The sequence below is a fragment of the Grosmannia clavigera genome, assembly GCF_000143105.1.
Source record: "Grosmannia clavigera kw1407 unplaced genomic scaffold GCSC_173, whole genome shotgun sequence".
Lineage (NCBI taxonomy): Eukaryota > Fungi > Ascomycota > Sordariomycetes > Ophiostomatales > Ophiostomataceae > Leptographium > Leptographium clavigerum.
The window spans coordinates 2,268,706-2,281,752 of NW_014040765.1; the positions used below are offsets into that span (position 1 = coordinate 2,268,706).

The 13,047-nt window shown below is 58.4% G+C and overlaps 6 protein-coding genes across 6 annotated transcripts; 5 read left to right on the plus strand and 1 right to left on the minus strand.

Annotated features, from left to right (window-relative positions):
• Positions 1-201: 201 nt before the first annotated feature.
• CMQ_7399 (glycine cleavage system h protein) lies at positions 202-813 on the plus strand (the record flags this gene model as incomplete). The annotated part of the gene is made up of 2 exons (XM_014314404.1): positions 202-334; positions 407-813. 2 exons carry the CDS (start codon positions 202-204, stop codon positions 811-813), a joined length of 540 nt encoding a protein of 179 aa, XP_014169879.1.
• Positions 814-1,203: 390 nt separating this feature from the next.
• On the minus strand, positions 1,204-2,232 carry CMQ_7225 (porphobilinogen deaminase; the record flags this gene model as incomplete). The annotated part of the gene is made up of 1 exon (XM_014314230.1): positions 1,204-2,232. The coding sequence occupies one exon, from the start codon at positions 2,230-2,232 to the stop codon at positions 1,204-1,206; it is 1,029 nt and encodes a 342-aa protein (XP_014169705.1).
• Positions 2,233-2,917: 685 nt separating this feature from the next.
• CMQ_7483 (microfibrillar-associated protein) lies at positions 2,918-4,411 on the plus strand (the record flags this gene model as incomplete). Its single annotated transcript, XM_014314488.1, has 1 exon — positions 2,918-4,411. One exon carries the CDS (start codon positions 2,918-2,920, stop codon positions 4,409-4,411), a length of 1,494 nt encoding a protein of 497 aa, XP_014169963.1.
• A 1,758-nt stretch (positions 4,412-6,169) lies between these two features.
• CMQ_7593 (uncharacterized protein) lies at positions 6,170-6,639 on the plus strand (the record flags this gene model as incomplete). Its single annotated transcript, XM_014314598.1, has 3 exons — positions 6,170-6,188; positions 6,241-6,556; positions 6,612-6,639. The coding sequence occupies 3 exons, from the start codon at positions 6,170-6,172 to the stop codon at positions 6,637-6,639; spliced, it is 363 nt and encodes a 120-aa protein (XP_014170073.1).
• A 493-nt stretch (positions 6,640-7,132) lies between these two features.
• On the plus strand, positions 7,133-8,599 carry CMQ_7678 (tRNA methyltransferase subunit; the record flags this gene model as incomplete). Its single annotated transcript, XM_014314683.1, has 1 exon — positions 7,133-8,599. The coding sequence occupies one exon, from the start codon at positions 7,133-7,135 to the stop codon at positions 8,597-8,599; it is 1,467 nt and encodes a 488-aa protein (XP_014170158.1).
• Positions 8,600-9,565: 966 nt separating this feature from the next.
• CMQ_7511 (uncharacterized protein) lies at positions 9,566-12,915 on the plus strand (the record flags this gene model as incomplete). The annotated part of the gene is made up of 6 exons (XM_014314516.1): positions 9,566-9,625; positions 9,705-9,892; positions 9,953-10,053; positions 11,035-11,113; positions 11,184-12,008; positions 12,069-12,915. 6 exons carry the CDS (start codon positions 9,566-9,568, stop codon positions 12,913-12,915), a joined length of 2,100 nt encoding a protein of 699 aa, XP_014169991.1.
• Between the last annotated feature and the right edge of the window lie 132 nt (positions 12,916-13,047).

Sequence of the window (13,047 nt, forward strand, 5' to 3'; positions counted from 1 at the left end):
GCCGATGCCCGAAATCGTCCGTTTTCTCTCCGCGTCCAATAGGATTCTCCCGAGCCCATTGAGCACCAACTACACCCCTCTCCCGCAAAAAAGGACTGCACGGGTTTTTTTGCATCTGACTCTAGCCGTTGCCCTCTCCATCCACAACACTGCACCTGTCATACTCTTTCTCGCGCCACCTAGTCCACAATCTCTTTCGTCATGGCTTCGATTGCTCGCTGCTGGAGGCTCGCCGCCCGGTCTCCGATTCTGGCGGCCCGTGTAGCACGGCCGATGACAGCTTTCCGGCCTGCTGGCCAGGTGACCGGTCGGAGCTTCTCTGTCACGGCACAAGGTGGGAAAGGAATTTCAGAGAGGATGGTGTATTTGGGGACCGGTACTGACTGTCTTGCTCTTGCGCGTGCAGTGGCCCTGCGGAAGTACACCAAAGACCACGAGTGGATCGACCTGAACGCTGACCAAAGCTCTGGCGTGATCGGCATCTCCGAGTACGCGGCCGAGGCGTTGGGCGACGTCGTCTACGTTGAGCTACCAGAAGAGGGCAAGGAGGTCGGTCAGGGCGATGCTATCGGTGCGGTCGAGTCGGTCAAGTCGGCTGCCGACATAAACGCGCCGATCTCTTGCAAGATCACGCACATCAACCACAGCCTCGAGGAGAAGCCGGGCACTATCAACCAGGTCCCCGAGGACGATTCGGCCGGTGGCGGCTGGATTGCCCGCGTGCAGGTTGACGCCCAGGGCGTTAAGGACTTGGAGACGCTGATGGGCGCCGAGGAGTACAAACTGTACACCGCGACGGTTGAGGATCACTAGAGCTTGCCACTCCGGCTACCTTTCCTAGTAATCAGAAAATAGTTGGGGGTGTCTATTAGATCGGTGCTTGCAAGTGTTTTTGTCTTTGGGCGTTGATGTCATCGCGATATATGACATGTGCGGCGCATTTCAACAATGGATAGCATGAATGAGATGACAGAATAGCACAATTAATAATTCATCGCCGTCTCTGCTACAGGACAAGATAAATAACTCGCGTTCTGCGGCGTGCATTATGTGCGATGCATCGTGCTGCCCCTTCATATCCATGTTAACTGATACTGCACCCCTATTCTGCCTGCCGACAGAAACACAGAAGACAAGAGTTGGAAGAGTTGGAAGGTTTGTAAAGAGTCGGCATTCTTGTGGGACTTCTCATAGAACCACATTCTATGCTGTGACAACTAGTGCCGGCACTGGCCCGCGGGTCTTATTGATATCGTCGAGGATCTTTTGTGCGCCGCTGCCGATCATGTCCTCGGCCACCTTCAGGCCGAGGGCATCGGCCTCCTGCGGGGTTGTGACCATGGCAGTCAGCTCGGCGTCGATGCCGATCTTGCCGTCGAGGCTGACGATCGTGGCCTGGAGCTTGAGCCTCGGGGACGCAGCCGTCTCGGCTTCCCAGGCCGACTCCACGCCGATGGGCACGCTGCAGCCGCCCTCCAGGGCGCGCATGACTGCCCGCTCGGCCAGGCAGGCGAGCATCGTCGGCTTGTCGATAATGGGCTCCAACAGGGCCAGTGTCTTGGCGTCGCCGTTGCGGATCTCGACCGCCATAGCGCCCTGGCCGACAGCATACAGGGTGCCAGAGGATGCCGAGTCGAGGAGCTGCGAGATGCGGTCGTTGAAGCCCATGCGGATGAGACCGGCAGCAGCTAGTATGATGCAGTCGTAGCGGACGGTGGTGCCGTCGGGCCCGGGCACGGGGGCATCCAGCTTGCGAAGGCGCGTGTCGATGTTGCCGCGCAGATCGCGAAACTCGAGACCCGGGAAGCGCCGGCGCAGTTGTGCAGACCGACGCACGCTGCTGGTGCCGACGATGCTGCCGACCGGCAGATCAGCCAGGACCTTGTACGCGCTGCCGGGCGGGAAGATGACGGCGTCGCGTGGGTCTTCGCGCTTGGGAATGGCGCCCAGCAGGCAGCCGACAGGAAGGGTTGTCGGCATGTCCTTGGCGCTATGCACCACCAAGTCGAGGTCTCCGTCGACGAGTCGGGTCTCAAACTCGGTCGTCCATAGGCCCTTGCCCAGGTTCGGCAGCGGCGTCACCTTGTCACGATCGCCGGCCGTTTCGCGGGCGTCCACAACAAATTTGACGTGCGGGTTCGCCTTCTCCAGCGCTGCCACGACCAGCTCGGCTTGCTTCAGCGCCAGGGCTGAGCTCCGCGTACCCACGTGGATGATGGCCTGGCTTGCCATGGCGAGAGGATGTGCTGCGAGAGAGAATCAATCGCCCGCGTGCAAGGTATAGCCGGGATCTGCAGACTCAATGGCTGGCTTTCAGCGAAAATACACAAAAAAAAACACAAGGGTGAGCTCGGAGTTTTTGCGGGAAATCAGACAGCGAGATGACAGGCTACGGGCTCAATTAGTGGGGTTTGATGTCGTTTAAGAATTCGTCTGATAAAATCGCCTTAGCAGAGGACTCTAGCATTCTACGAAATCTACGAAGTATCGGCCATCGCATACACAGAGTTGTAGAAGTATTTGGCGGAAACGAACAAATACGGCGCGCTAATCAAAGGGGAAGAAGGCCGTGCAAATTGATGTTCTAAGTAGTTCACACCAGCTACGAAAGACAAGGGCCTGCCCCGCGGACAGGTCCATGATATAATACTCCGTAAGGAGTAGAGGTGCTGAAAAGTCTGCCGAAGACATGTCTTCCAACCGTCATTGTACCTTACGTCGTAGTATAGATTTTACGCCACAAACACGCTCTTATCGCTATAATTCCAGCCACGCTGATAAGAAGCTCCAAACTCGAGTAAACTTCCATTTCTGGTTCTTGGCAGCGACATGCCCATTTTCAAGACCTCTAAAGTCGGTTTTCGCGGTCCTGCACCCTCAGTCGTGTGACTAAATCAGCCACAGTCATACTTGCACAATGCCGCCCAAAATGACGGCCAAAATGACGGCAAATCCGATTCAGCCAGCTCGGTACAGAGCTGGCAAGCCAACAGGAGCTGACTCGGAATCCTCGGAATCAGAGAATGACAACGAGGTGTCAGCCAAAAAGAAACAGCAACCCACGGCGGCGGCACCTTCTGCGCCAAGACGAACTGGTGCTGGGCGCGTTATTGCGCCAGGGGCTCTGACGCAGGCCTTGCGCGAACCAAAATACGACGAAGATGAGAAGCGCAAAGCTCACGAGGCCATCGAACGCAAGGCGACCGAAGAGGGATTTGTTACCGAGTCCGAAGACGAAGAAGAGAGTGATAGAGAGGAAGAGAACGACAGTGATGATGATGACGATGACGACGATGAAGGGAGCTCATCGGAAGATGACATGCCGACGCGCAAGATCACACTGCCCAAATTCATGACGCGAGCACAACGAGAGCGAACCGCAAAAGCGCAGAACAGTGGGTGCAGAGACACAGACAGCACAAAGAAAAAGGGGGAGGAGGAGGGCGAGGAAGTGGAAGAAGATGCAGAAGAAATTGAGGCAAAAGAGAGGCAGGCGCAAGTGGACGCGCTTGTGGAGGAGCAGTTGCGGAAGCAGGCGGCGTCCAGGGTGGTCAGTAAGAAGCAGTGGGAGGATTCGAACGAACTGGCGGCGGCGGCGGCGGCGGCGGCGGCGGGAGACGGTGACGAGGTGGTTGGTGACGTCAACACAGACGACGATGTGAACCCGGAGGCAGAGTATGCGGCGTGGAAGCTGCGGGAGCTGAAGCGGATCAAGCGACAGCGCGAGCAGATCGAGGAGAGGGAGCGCGAGCTGGCAGAGATTGAGCGGCGGCGCAACCTAACGGAGGAGGAACGGCAGGCAGAAGACGAGGTACATCTCGCCAAGCAGAAGGAGGAGAAGGACAGTCGTGGGCAGGCGGGCTTCATGCAAAAGTACTACCACAAGGGGGCCTTCTACCAGGAGGAGACCAAGGCTGAGGGCTTGGACAAGCGCGACCTCATGGGCGCACACTACGTGGATGAGATCCGGAACCGCGAGATGCTGCCTAAGTCGCTGCAGATGCGCGACATGACAAAACTCGGACGCAAGGGCGCGTCCAAATACCGCGATCTGCGGTCGGAGGACACGGGCCGCTGGGGCGTGCTGGACGACAATCGCAACCAGCAGCGGAACGGGGGCTGGGATCGGGACCGTGATCGTGATCGTGGCCGCGATCGCCTGGGCTACATGGGTGCCGAAGATAACAGTGGCGGCGGCGGCAACGAGCACGACGCAAAGGGTGCCAATGCCATGCCGCTGGGCGAGCGCAAGAAGCACATTGACCGTGACAGGCGGCGATCCCGATCAAGGTCAACGCGGAGGGAGAGGAACAAGCGACGAGAAGGCGACGATCATGTACACGATTGGAGGAAACGGTCGCCCTCTGGGTACGAGCATAATAGCGACAAACGGCGTAGAGTTGAAACATAGCACTGGACCTTGTGTCATTTAGATTTAGTTTGCTCTCAAAGTATGCTCCCAGATATCTGTTTGGAGAGAGCACCCGTATCTTACATATGCGTACTCCGTAGTTGTACACAGACGCCGAGTCGTCTTCGGCATTTTTCGCCTCGTTATCCACTGCCAGTTTGTCCGTGCAGAGGGCCAAGAAAGTTAAGCACCAACAAGCATTGCCAAGCTGTCCAGATGCAAAGCACACCGCCAATAGCGGCCGCGCCAAGCGATAGCCATGGTTGGCATGCCAGATCCACGAGACAAACAATTTAACAACAGCGTCAATGGCAGTTGTGATTGCGATACGTCTCGCAACGCTTCGTGGAGACCATGTATTATCTTGCGTGCCGTACGAGGCCATTGGGCTAGTAGTCTCGTGTCTGTGCCTAATGATGATCTCTGGCAGTTAGCGCACTGCCACGCGGCGTGACTTTGGGCCTGCCAGCAGAGCCCCTCTTTCCCGCGGCCCAAAGGTCAGGTGATGGACGCGATCTCCGTTTCATGGCTTGACAGCCAAGAGCCAATTGCGCCTTCTAGGGAATAATGATGTGCCCCTCTTTCTAGCATTATGCATGAGAGGAGGGGGAACTTTAGCTGCAGCGAGCCCCTCGCCCCGCTTCGGAGAGTATGTTTCAAAGGCAGACAAGCAAAGCCATGCTGTGTGGCAAGAAAATGAGACTCGCAACAAAAACTACGGGCCACGGCCAAACTAAAATCAGCATCAGAGACAGGCAAGGAGAAAGGAGAGCCAATGTCGTGGAGTCGCCGGCTTCCCGCTATGGCAATCGAAGAACCAACACGAAGAGACGGCGTGACGCCAGGTGGAAAAAGGAGAGGGAGAGAGAAAGTCATAGAAAGAGAGGAGTCCTGATCAGCTGAAAAGGTCCCACAAATACGAGGGGTAGCTTTTCTGGCGTGCTACCCGACAGACGTGTCAACAGAGAGCAATATGTCGTAAAGCTGGGAGAGCGCAGCAGCAGGCAGTAGCGTCGTCTTAGCGTGCCTAGAAAGGATGCTTCTGAGCCTGGGTCTCGCTTTGCTGTCACGAGCAGTTGACCAAGCAGACAGTCAACACATGGGAAATAGCCAGGGCACCAACGGGAAGCGGACGGGGAGAAGGCAACAGGCAACAGGCAGAAAGACGAACACAACGGCACGAACATCGAAGTCCTAGCGAGACAGCATGGGGAGAGCTTCGCTCCCATTCTTGTTAGCGGCGGCCCCGATCAGCTGCCCTGCTGCTGATAACAGGAACGTATCTTAGGGCACCATCGGAGGCCTAAATTACGTACTCCGTACGTGCGGACGCTAGGCAGAGACCTCTGTGGCGACGATCCGGCTGCTCATCCACTGCCAATGGAGGGGCGACGGGGGCATAACCGGGAGTCGAAACAAGTCGGCGCAGTATACTACGCATGTACCCGTACGGAGCACTCACAGATGCTTCTGTCCCTGGACATCAGTCTCACCGCACCGAGGGTAAAGAAGACATGTGGGCCCCTACAAGCGCTAGAGGTTGCTCTCTCTCGCACCTTCTCTACTCGTACTTGCATGCCAGGAGCTTGTCGTTTCCTGGCCCCTGTTACTATTAGCTGCTTGCACATCTGTCCTGTTGTTACCGGCTATATAAGTCCATCCCCTCTCCCTCCCTTCCTTTCCCATCTTCCTACTTGTCTTCCATTTCCAACAACATCTATACTCACACACTCACAACCCCACTCCACCTTCATCAAAATGGGTTTATTCGGATTTGGTAAGCTTCTCACACACACTCCCACCTTCTACTCCTGCTGATACCTTCTCAGACGACGCTCGCGAGGCCCGCAACGAGGTTTACAACGGCCAGCCGCACGAGAGCAAGGTGTCCCACGAGCTGCTCGGCGCTGGTGCCGCCTTCGCGGCCGTGCACGAGTTCGAGAAGAAGCAGCGCGCCGAGGGCAAGACTGTCAACCACGCCTTCGCCAAGGAGGCCCTGGCTGCCCTTGCCGGTGCTGAGGTCGACAAGCTGATCGAGACCAAGGGTCTGGACTTTGTCGACCGCGAGAAGGCCAAGCACCACGCTCGCGAGAACGCCAACCACCTGTACGACCAGCAGTACAGCGGCCGCGACAACTTCAACCCGTGAGTACAGATCAACGCGCGAGGCTGCGTGAGCACTGGCTAACGGCGTCTACAGCAACGAACACGAGCAGCCGAACTACTAAGCTATCCACTGGACGGGTTTGTGGCAACCGTTACCGCCGAGCAGAGCTTTGTGGCTTGAGCAAGCCTTGGGCGTTGGCAATTAGAATAAAAGAAATCATTTGAACCTTGACTTGAATTGCTAGTGATGAACATGCTTGAGCACTTACAGAAGTAAATTCAATAGCCTGGCTTCGTAGTAAAATCCCCCAAGATTAGCTACTGGAGCACGCAGTGCCACTGCACTCTGTGCTCGTAAAAACGCTCGTGCCATACACGATAGCTCTCATCGTCATGCCAAGCTTCGACGGTTCCGATAAAGCCAGCCTGTTGATCTGCGACTCAATCAAAGTGGGGGAGAGGGGTAAGACCTGGCCGTATCTCTGAGCCACATCTGTCCAGTTGCCGGGTGCTGTGGCTTTGTAGACCGACCGACCCACTTAATAGTTTCGGCGTAAAATTTGCATACAGAAGCAGCGAGTCCTATGCTGAAAGCAGTTTATCACAACCAGACAAATGGCGACACACTTGTCCCCGTTCCTCGACCCGGGCCTACGAACGAAGCCAGATACTTTGGGCATTGTGCTCCTGTCTCGCGACCAGTTTCAGCCGCTGTATTTACGAGAGTTCTCCGGCGAAGTCGACGGCTATGTCGAGGGCGACGTGCTCAACACCCGCTTCGGCTCCTTTCCACACTCGACCCTGCTAAACGTGCCGTGGGGAACGCAGGTGCGTGCGTCTGTCGTGGATACGGGCACGCGCGGACGCAAGCGCAAGCGGGACGAGGGCCGGCCGGGCGCCAAAGGAGTAGCAGCAGCAGCTGTTGCAGTAACGAAGCAGCAGCAGCAGCAGCCCAAGGGGACGACGGTGACGGCAGCGAGCGGCTTCATCCACATTTTGCCGCCGACGCCGGAGATCTGGACGCTCAGCCTGCCGCACCGCACGCAGGTGGTGTACACAAGCGACTACAGCTACATTCTGCACCGTCTGCGGGCACGGCCGGGTAGCCGCATCATCGAGGCGGGCAGTGGCAGCGGCAGCTTCACACACGCGTCCGCACGGGCCGTATATAACGGCAACAACGGCAACAACAGCAACGACGGGGCCGTGTTCAGCTTCGAGTTTCACAACGAGCGGTATGGAAAGATGAAGAAGGAGCTGGCGAGCCACGGGCTGAACGGGCTGGTGACGCTGACGAACCGCGACGTGTACGAGGGTGGCTTTCTGATGGACGACGGCAGCAGCCCCGAAGCGGACGCGGTATTCCTGGACCTTCCAGCACCGTGGCGCGCGCTGCCGCACCTGACCAGGCAGAAGACGTCGGCGCTGAACCCGCGCAAGAGCGTGCACCTGTGCACGTTCTCGCCGTGCATCGAGCAGGTGACGCGAACGGTGTCGACGCTGCGGCGGCTCGGCTGGGTGGACATTGACATGGTGGAGGTGGCCAATAAGAAGCTGATCGTGTACCGGGAGCGGCCAGAGACAGTGGGTGGGCGGGGTGGCAGCGGACCGGCGCCGCACGACGTGCTAGAGGCGGTGGCGCGGCTCAAGACGATCGAGGCGCGCACGCGCGAGTACAACACGCTGTTCTGGCAGCAGCGGGCGGCCGAGGAGGACGGATCGGCGATGGTGGTCGAGGGCGAGGGCAAGGCCGACTCGACACCGGCGCAGGCATCGCAGAGCACAGCACAGACAACACTTCCACTATCAGAACAGACGCCGCCGTGGATGGAGGGCCTGCTGACGACACGTGTGGAGCCCGAGGTCAAGACACACACGTCGTATCTCGTGTTCGCGGTGTTGCCGCGGGAGTGGACGGCCGAAGACGAGGCGGCGGCGGCGGCGCGGTGGCCCTGTGGCAACGAGCGCGGCATGATCGGCGCAGTCAACCGAGAGGCGCGCAAGGAGCAGAAGCGGCGGACGCTGCAGGGCCGGAGCGGAGGTGGTGGTGGCGGTGGTGGCGGTTCCAGAGAGGGCACGTAGGCGAATGGGCAGTTTCCTTACATAAGCATACATTTGTGTGCCGTGTAACTCTGTACAGAGGAGATGAATAATACGGCAACCCGGCAATACGAGTTGCCGGTGGTTTTAACTCCTTTCCCGTTTCCCGCTTTTCGCTTTTTTTTTTTTTTCTCCACTATTATCATAGTAGATAAAAACGACGAGGAGAAAGCCTGACAGGCACGAAGCGCGCGAGGCAGAAATACAAAAGGCACACCGGCGATGGCATCTGTCGCCACCACGGCATGGCCGTGCTGTTGCTGCGGCCGTGGCAAAGGCGGTCTGGCGGGGCAATAGCTGAGGCTTTACGGAGTACAGAGGGGCTTAAGGTGCGCAGCTGAAAGGGCGGGGCTACGAGCCACTGCTGACGTGGGCAGTGGAGCAGAGGGGAAGGGCGACCACGGCTTAGCGCGGCGCTTCTTGCCAATTGCTGACTTGGATCCGAGCAGCCGGAAGGCGGAAGGCGGAGGGGCAATCAGCTCAACAGACAGGCCACGGCCTTTCAGGAGTGCGGAGAGAGGACAAAAGGCAGACGAACAGAGTTGGAGAAAAAGACAACAGAGGCAGAATGCGACGGGCTGCGAACAGAATGCAGATTGCAGATGACTCCTCTGGTGCCGGATGCAGATGAGATACTACGAGCATAGGCATGCTTGTACGGAGTACTCGTAGTCATACTCGTGCATGGTCTCCCCAGTCTTGACAGAGCGCCAAGCCGCCTTGGGACTGTCCCATTTGCAGCTGACAACCCCCCAGAGGCCGCGTGTCGCCGTGTGAGCCCGTCCTCTCCAGCCTCTGTGGTTCCATCTTTCCCACCCATTCCGACCAGACAGAAGGACTGGACGAGCTTAAATACAAGTACAAGCTCCCTCCATCTCTGTCGTTCCACTCTTCCCTAGTCTAAGTTACTATTCTCCCATCTGTGCATCCTTTCCCTTCGCCACAACCATGTCGGCACAGAACTACTACCAAGGCCAGGGCCAGGGCCAGGGCCAGCAGGGCCAGAACGTACGTTACCGTGTGTTGTTGTTGTTGTTGTTGTTGTTGCTGCTATCACGCTGCCTACAAATCCACTGACCAGTCATAGTACAATCAGGACCAACAGTACGGCGGCGAGAACCAGGGCTCGGGCGAGCGTGGCATTGGAGCCACGCTCGTGGGCGGTGTTGCCGGTGGCTGGGCGGCCAACCACGCGGGTGCCGGCAAGATGGGCACTGCGGCCAGCGCGGTCGCCGCCGCCGGTGTGGCCAACGTGGTCGAGCACTTTTTTGAAAAGTAGGAGCTGCCAGCTACAACTCCAATCAATGACTGCCACATCATGCTGACCCCCCATAGGAAGCACTCAGAGCACAAGCAGCACGAGCAGCAGATGCAGGGCGGCTACGGCGGCCAGCAGGGCGGATACCAAGGCAGTCACCAGGGCGGTCCCCAGGGCGGTCCTCCGGGCGGATATGGCGGCCCTGGTGGTGGTGGCGGTGGTGGCTCCCGCGGCTTTGAGGGTGGCGGCCCTGGCGGCAGTTTTGGGGGCCCTGGCGGCGGCTTTGGCGGTCCTGGCGGCGGTCCTGGCGGCTTTGGTGGTGGCCCCGGTGGCCCCGGTGGCTACGGCGGCCCCGGCGGCGGCCCCGGCGGTCCGGGTGGCTTTGGCGGCGGTCCTGGCGGCCCGGGAGGCTATGGCAGTGGCCCTGGTGGCGGCGGTGGCGGTGGCCGTTGGTAGACGGCACAAATCACGCTGTTTGCAGTCCAAGTCACGTTGTATGAAAGCCGTCTTTTTTTTCTACTGGAAGAGACATAGCATAGCATGGCCAAATGTTTTCTTCTATCACGAGTGTCCGTGTATGTGACAGGCATGTTGGATGGTGGTCTAAGCGTTGGGGTCGAGATGGAAATTGGAGTGCGAACTGCAAGCTGCAATCTGCAAGCTGTCATCTCTCGTGTTTTCGTGCTTTGCTCATGCTTCGGGCCCGGAATCGGCTCCTATTGGTCCATTGGGGCGAGGTTGGCGCTCCGAGACGGCAGCCTCTCGACAGGCTCTCGAGAGCTCTTCAGCCCGGACACTATTTTGCTTTGGCTGCTTGTCTGGCGATGGCCACGTGAGGTCCGAATTAGAATGACAGAGCAGCGATCCTTTTGGTAGGAACTCGAGCTGTTACCAATTACAGAGTATGGGCCTGGAAGGAGCCGTCGATCAGCACCTTCCTCAGGTCTCTACGTCGTAGGGAACATGGGCAGCCAGCTTCCCCTTTCGGCCAAAGGCAGCGTTCTCGCACGAGTGATCGCCAGAGGACAGTACATTTGTAGCCTGCCATTGTAAATCCCACAATGTCTGTCTCCTCCACACCGCAACTCCGTGTCGTGAACATTGTCTGCCATCATGGCTGTGTTTGCACGCTCGCTTCTTGTTGGCCTACTTCTGCAAGTGCCCTACGCCCTGTGTCAAAACGAGACGGGCGTCCATACCGACTGGCCACGCTGGTGCGGCAAGGTCTACGAGCCAGGGTGAGCAGCTGAGTCCGCCTTTGGATCTTGCATGTGTGCTTCTCTGCTGACGACCTTCTTCCCTCTGCAGCTACCCCAGCTTCGATCCAGGCGGTCAGACGGTTGAGCCAGAAGCCTCCCCAGATGCGCCACTGCTCTACGTCCAGCTGGCTCCGCGCTACAGCCTCTACCTAGACAGCGAGCCCGAGGCTGAGCTGATCGTACGCACAACCGTGTCGGACTACCACGGGAGTCCCCTGCCGGCCAACGTTGACGGCTCACGGCCGACACCCGGCCTCTACAAATTGCCGCATGTGCTGCACTTCCACATCACCGCTGATGCCTCTGGCCTGGAGCTGACCGCCGGCGTGGCTCTTCTTGCGTCGACCAGTGCCGACACGATCGTGTCGTTTCGCCTCGCCGAACTCGCCGGCCTCACGGACCGAGACGTCAACATAACCCTCACCGGCTGGCTGACTAGTCTTGATGGCACTACAAATGCCACCTACACTGCTGCAACCGCCCTCTCGTGCCTGCCGGAGAAGACTAACGGTAGTGTTACCCGAATCGATAACCTCTACGGCGGTTTCCTCTTCCGCAGCGCCGCCACGCACGGCCGCTTTCAGCCCTTCTTCCCCTACGGCTATTATGCCTCCAACGACGGCTTTCTTGCCAACGCCACTGATGCCGCCTCGGCTGCTTCCGTCATCGGTCACTATTCCGCCTACGGCCTCAGCGGTATCACTCCGCTCGCCCACTATCCCGAGTCCACCGTCGCCTTCGAGTACATGGAGACTGCCGATCTGCGCTTCCAATTTGACCTGCGTGAGGGCTACACTAACCTGACCTGGGTTGCCGGCCAGGTCGCTGCTGTCCGCGACAACGCCGCCCTCTTTTCGTACTGGAGTGCGGATGAGTGCGTTACCTCCACAGTCCCTTAAACAAAGCGTGTTCGCACTCACAACCCCCTTCACAGACCCGATGGCCATCAGGACCCCTTCGAGGCCGCCGTCAACGCGCGCAATGCTGTCCGCAGCATCGACCCATATCATCCCGTTGCTGTCGTACTCAACTGCCAGAACTACTACTATGGGCCCTACACAGCCGGCTCCGACTTTGTCATGGAGGACGTCTATCCAATCGGCATCAACGCAACCTACTCCAAGTGGGATACTGCCGTCAATTCCACCTTGGGCGACTGCGGCTGCGACAACTGCGTCGGTGGCGGCCATGCCGTCCAGGACGTGCGCAACCGCCTCGATGACATGGCTCGCTACGAGGCCTGGCTCGGCCTCTGGCCCAAGACAAAGGTCCACAACCCCCAGAGCTTCAGTGGTGAGGGCTACTGGTCGCGCAACCCCACCCCGGCCGAGGAGTGGGCCACCGCCCTTCTGTCCGTCAACCACGGTGCCCAAGCCCTTATCTCGTGGGTCTACCCGGCCCCTGAGGTCCTCTCCGTCGCCCACGGCCAGATCGCTAGCGTTCTCTCGCACAGCCCCGTGCTCGACTACATTGTCGGCAACAGTTCTCCAGTTGCCCTGCTTGTCAGTAGCAGCAACAGCAATGCTGTAGATGTGGCCTGCTGGCAGCGCAACAGCACGCTGCTGGTATCCGTCGTTAACAGCGGCTACGATGACGTTGCCGGTCCTATCAAGATCGCCCTACCCTCGTCCGCTTCCGGTGCCGCCCTACACTCAATCGAGAGAGTGCCGTGGGGCAACCTGACCTGGTCGTGGACCGGTGGCGAGCTCGTGTCGGCCGCCGGTGTCCCGGCCCTGGCCAGCAGCCTGGTCATTCTGTCTTGGGGAGACATACCCACCTGAAAAAAGAAAAGGAGGATAGGGGTATAGTATACGCTTTATATTTCCTTGAGCCGGCATATTCCACGTCTATCACACATCAAATTATAGAGAGAGGAAAAAAAGAGCAAAGTAGGAATCAAACTCGACAAGATC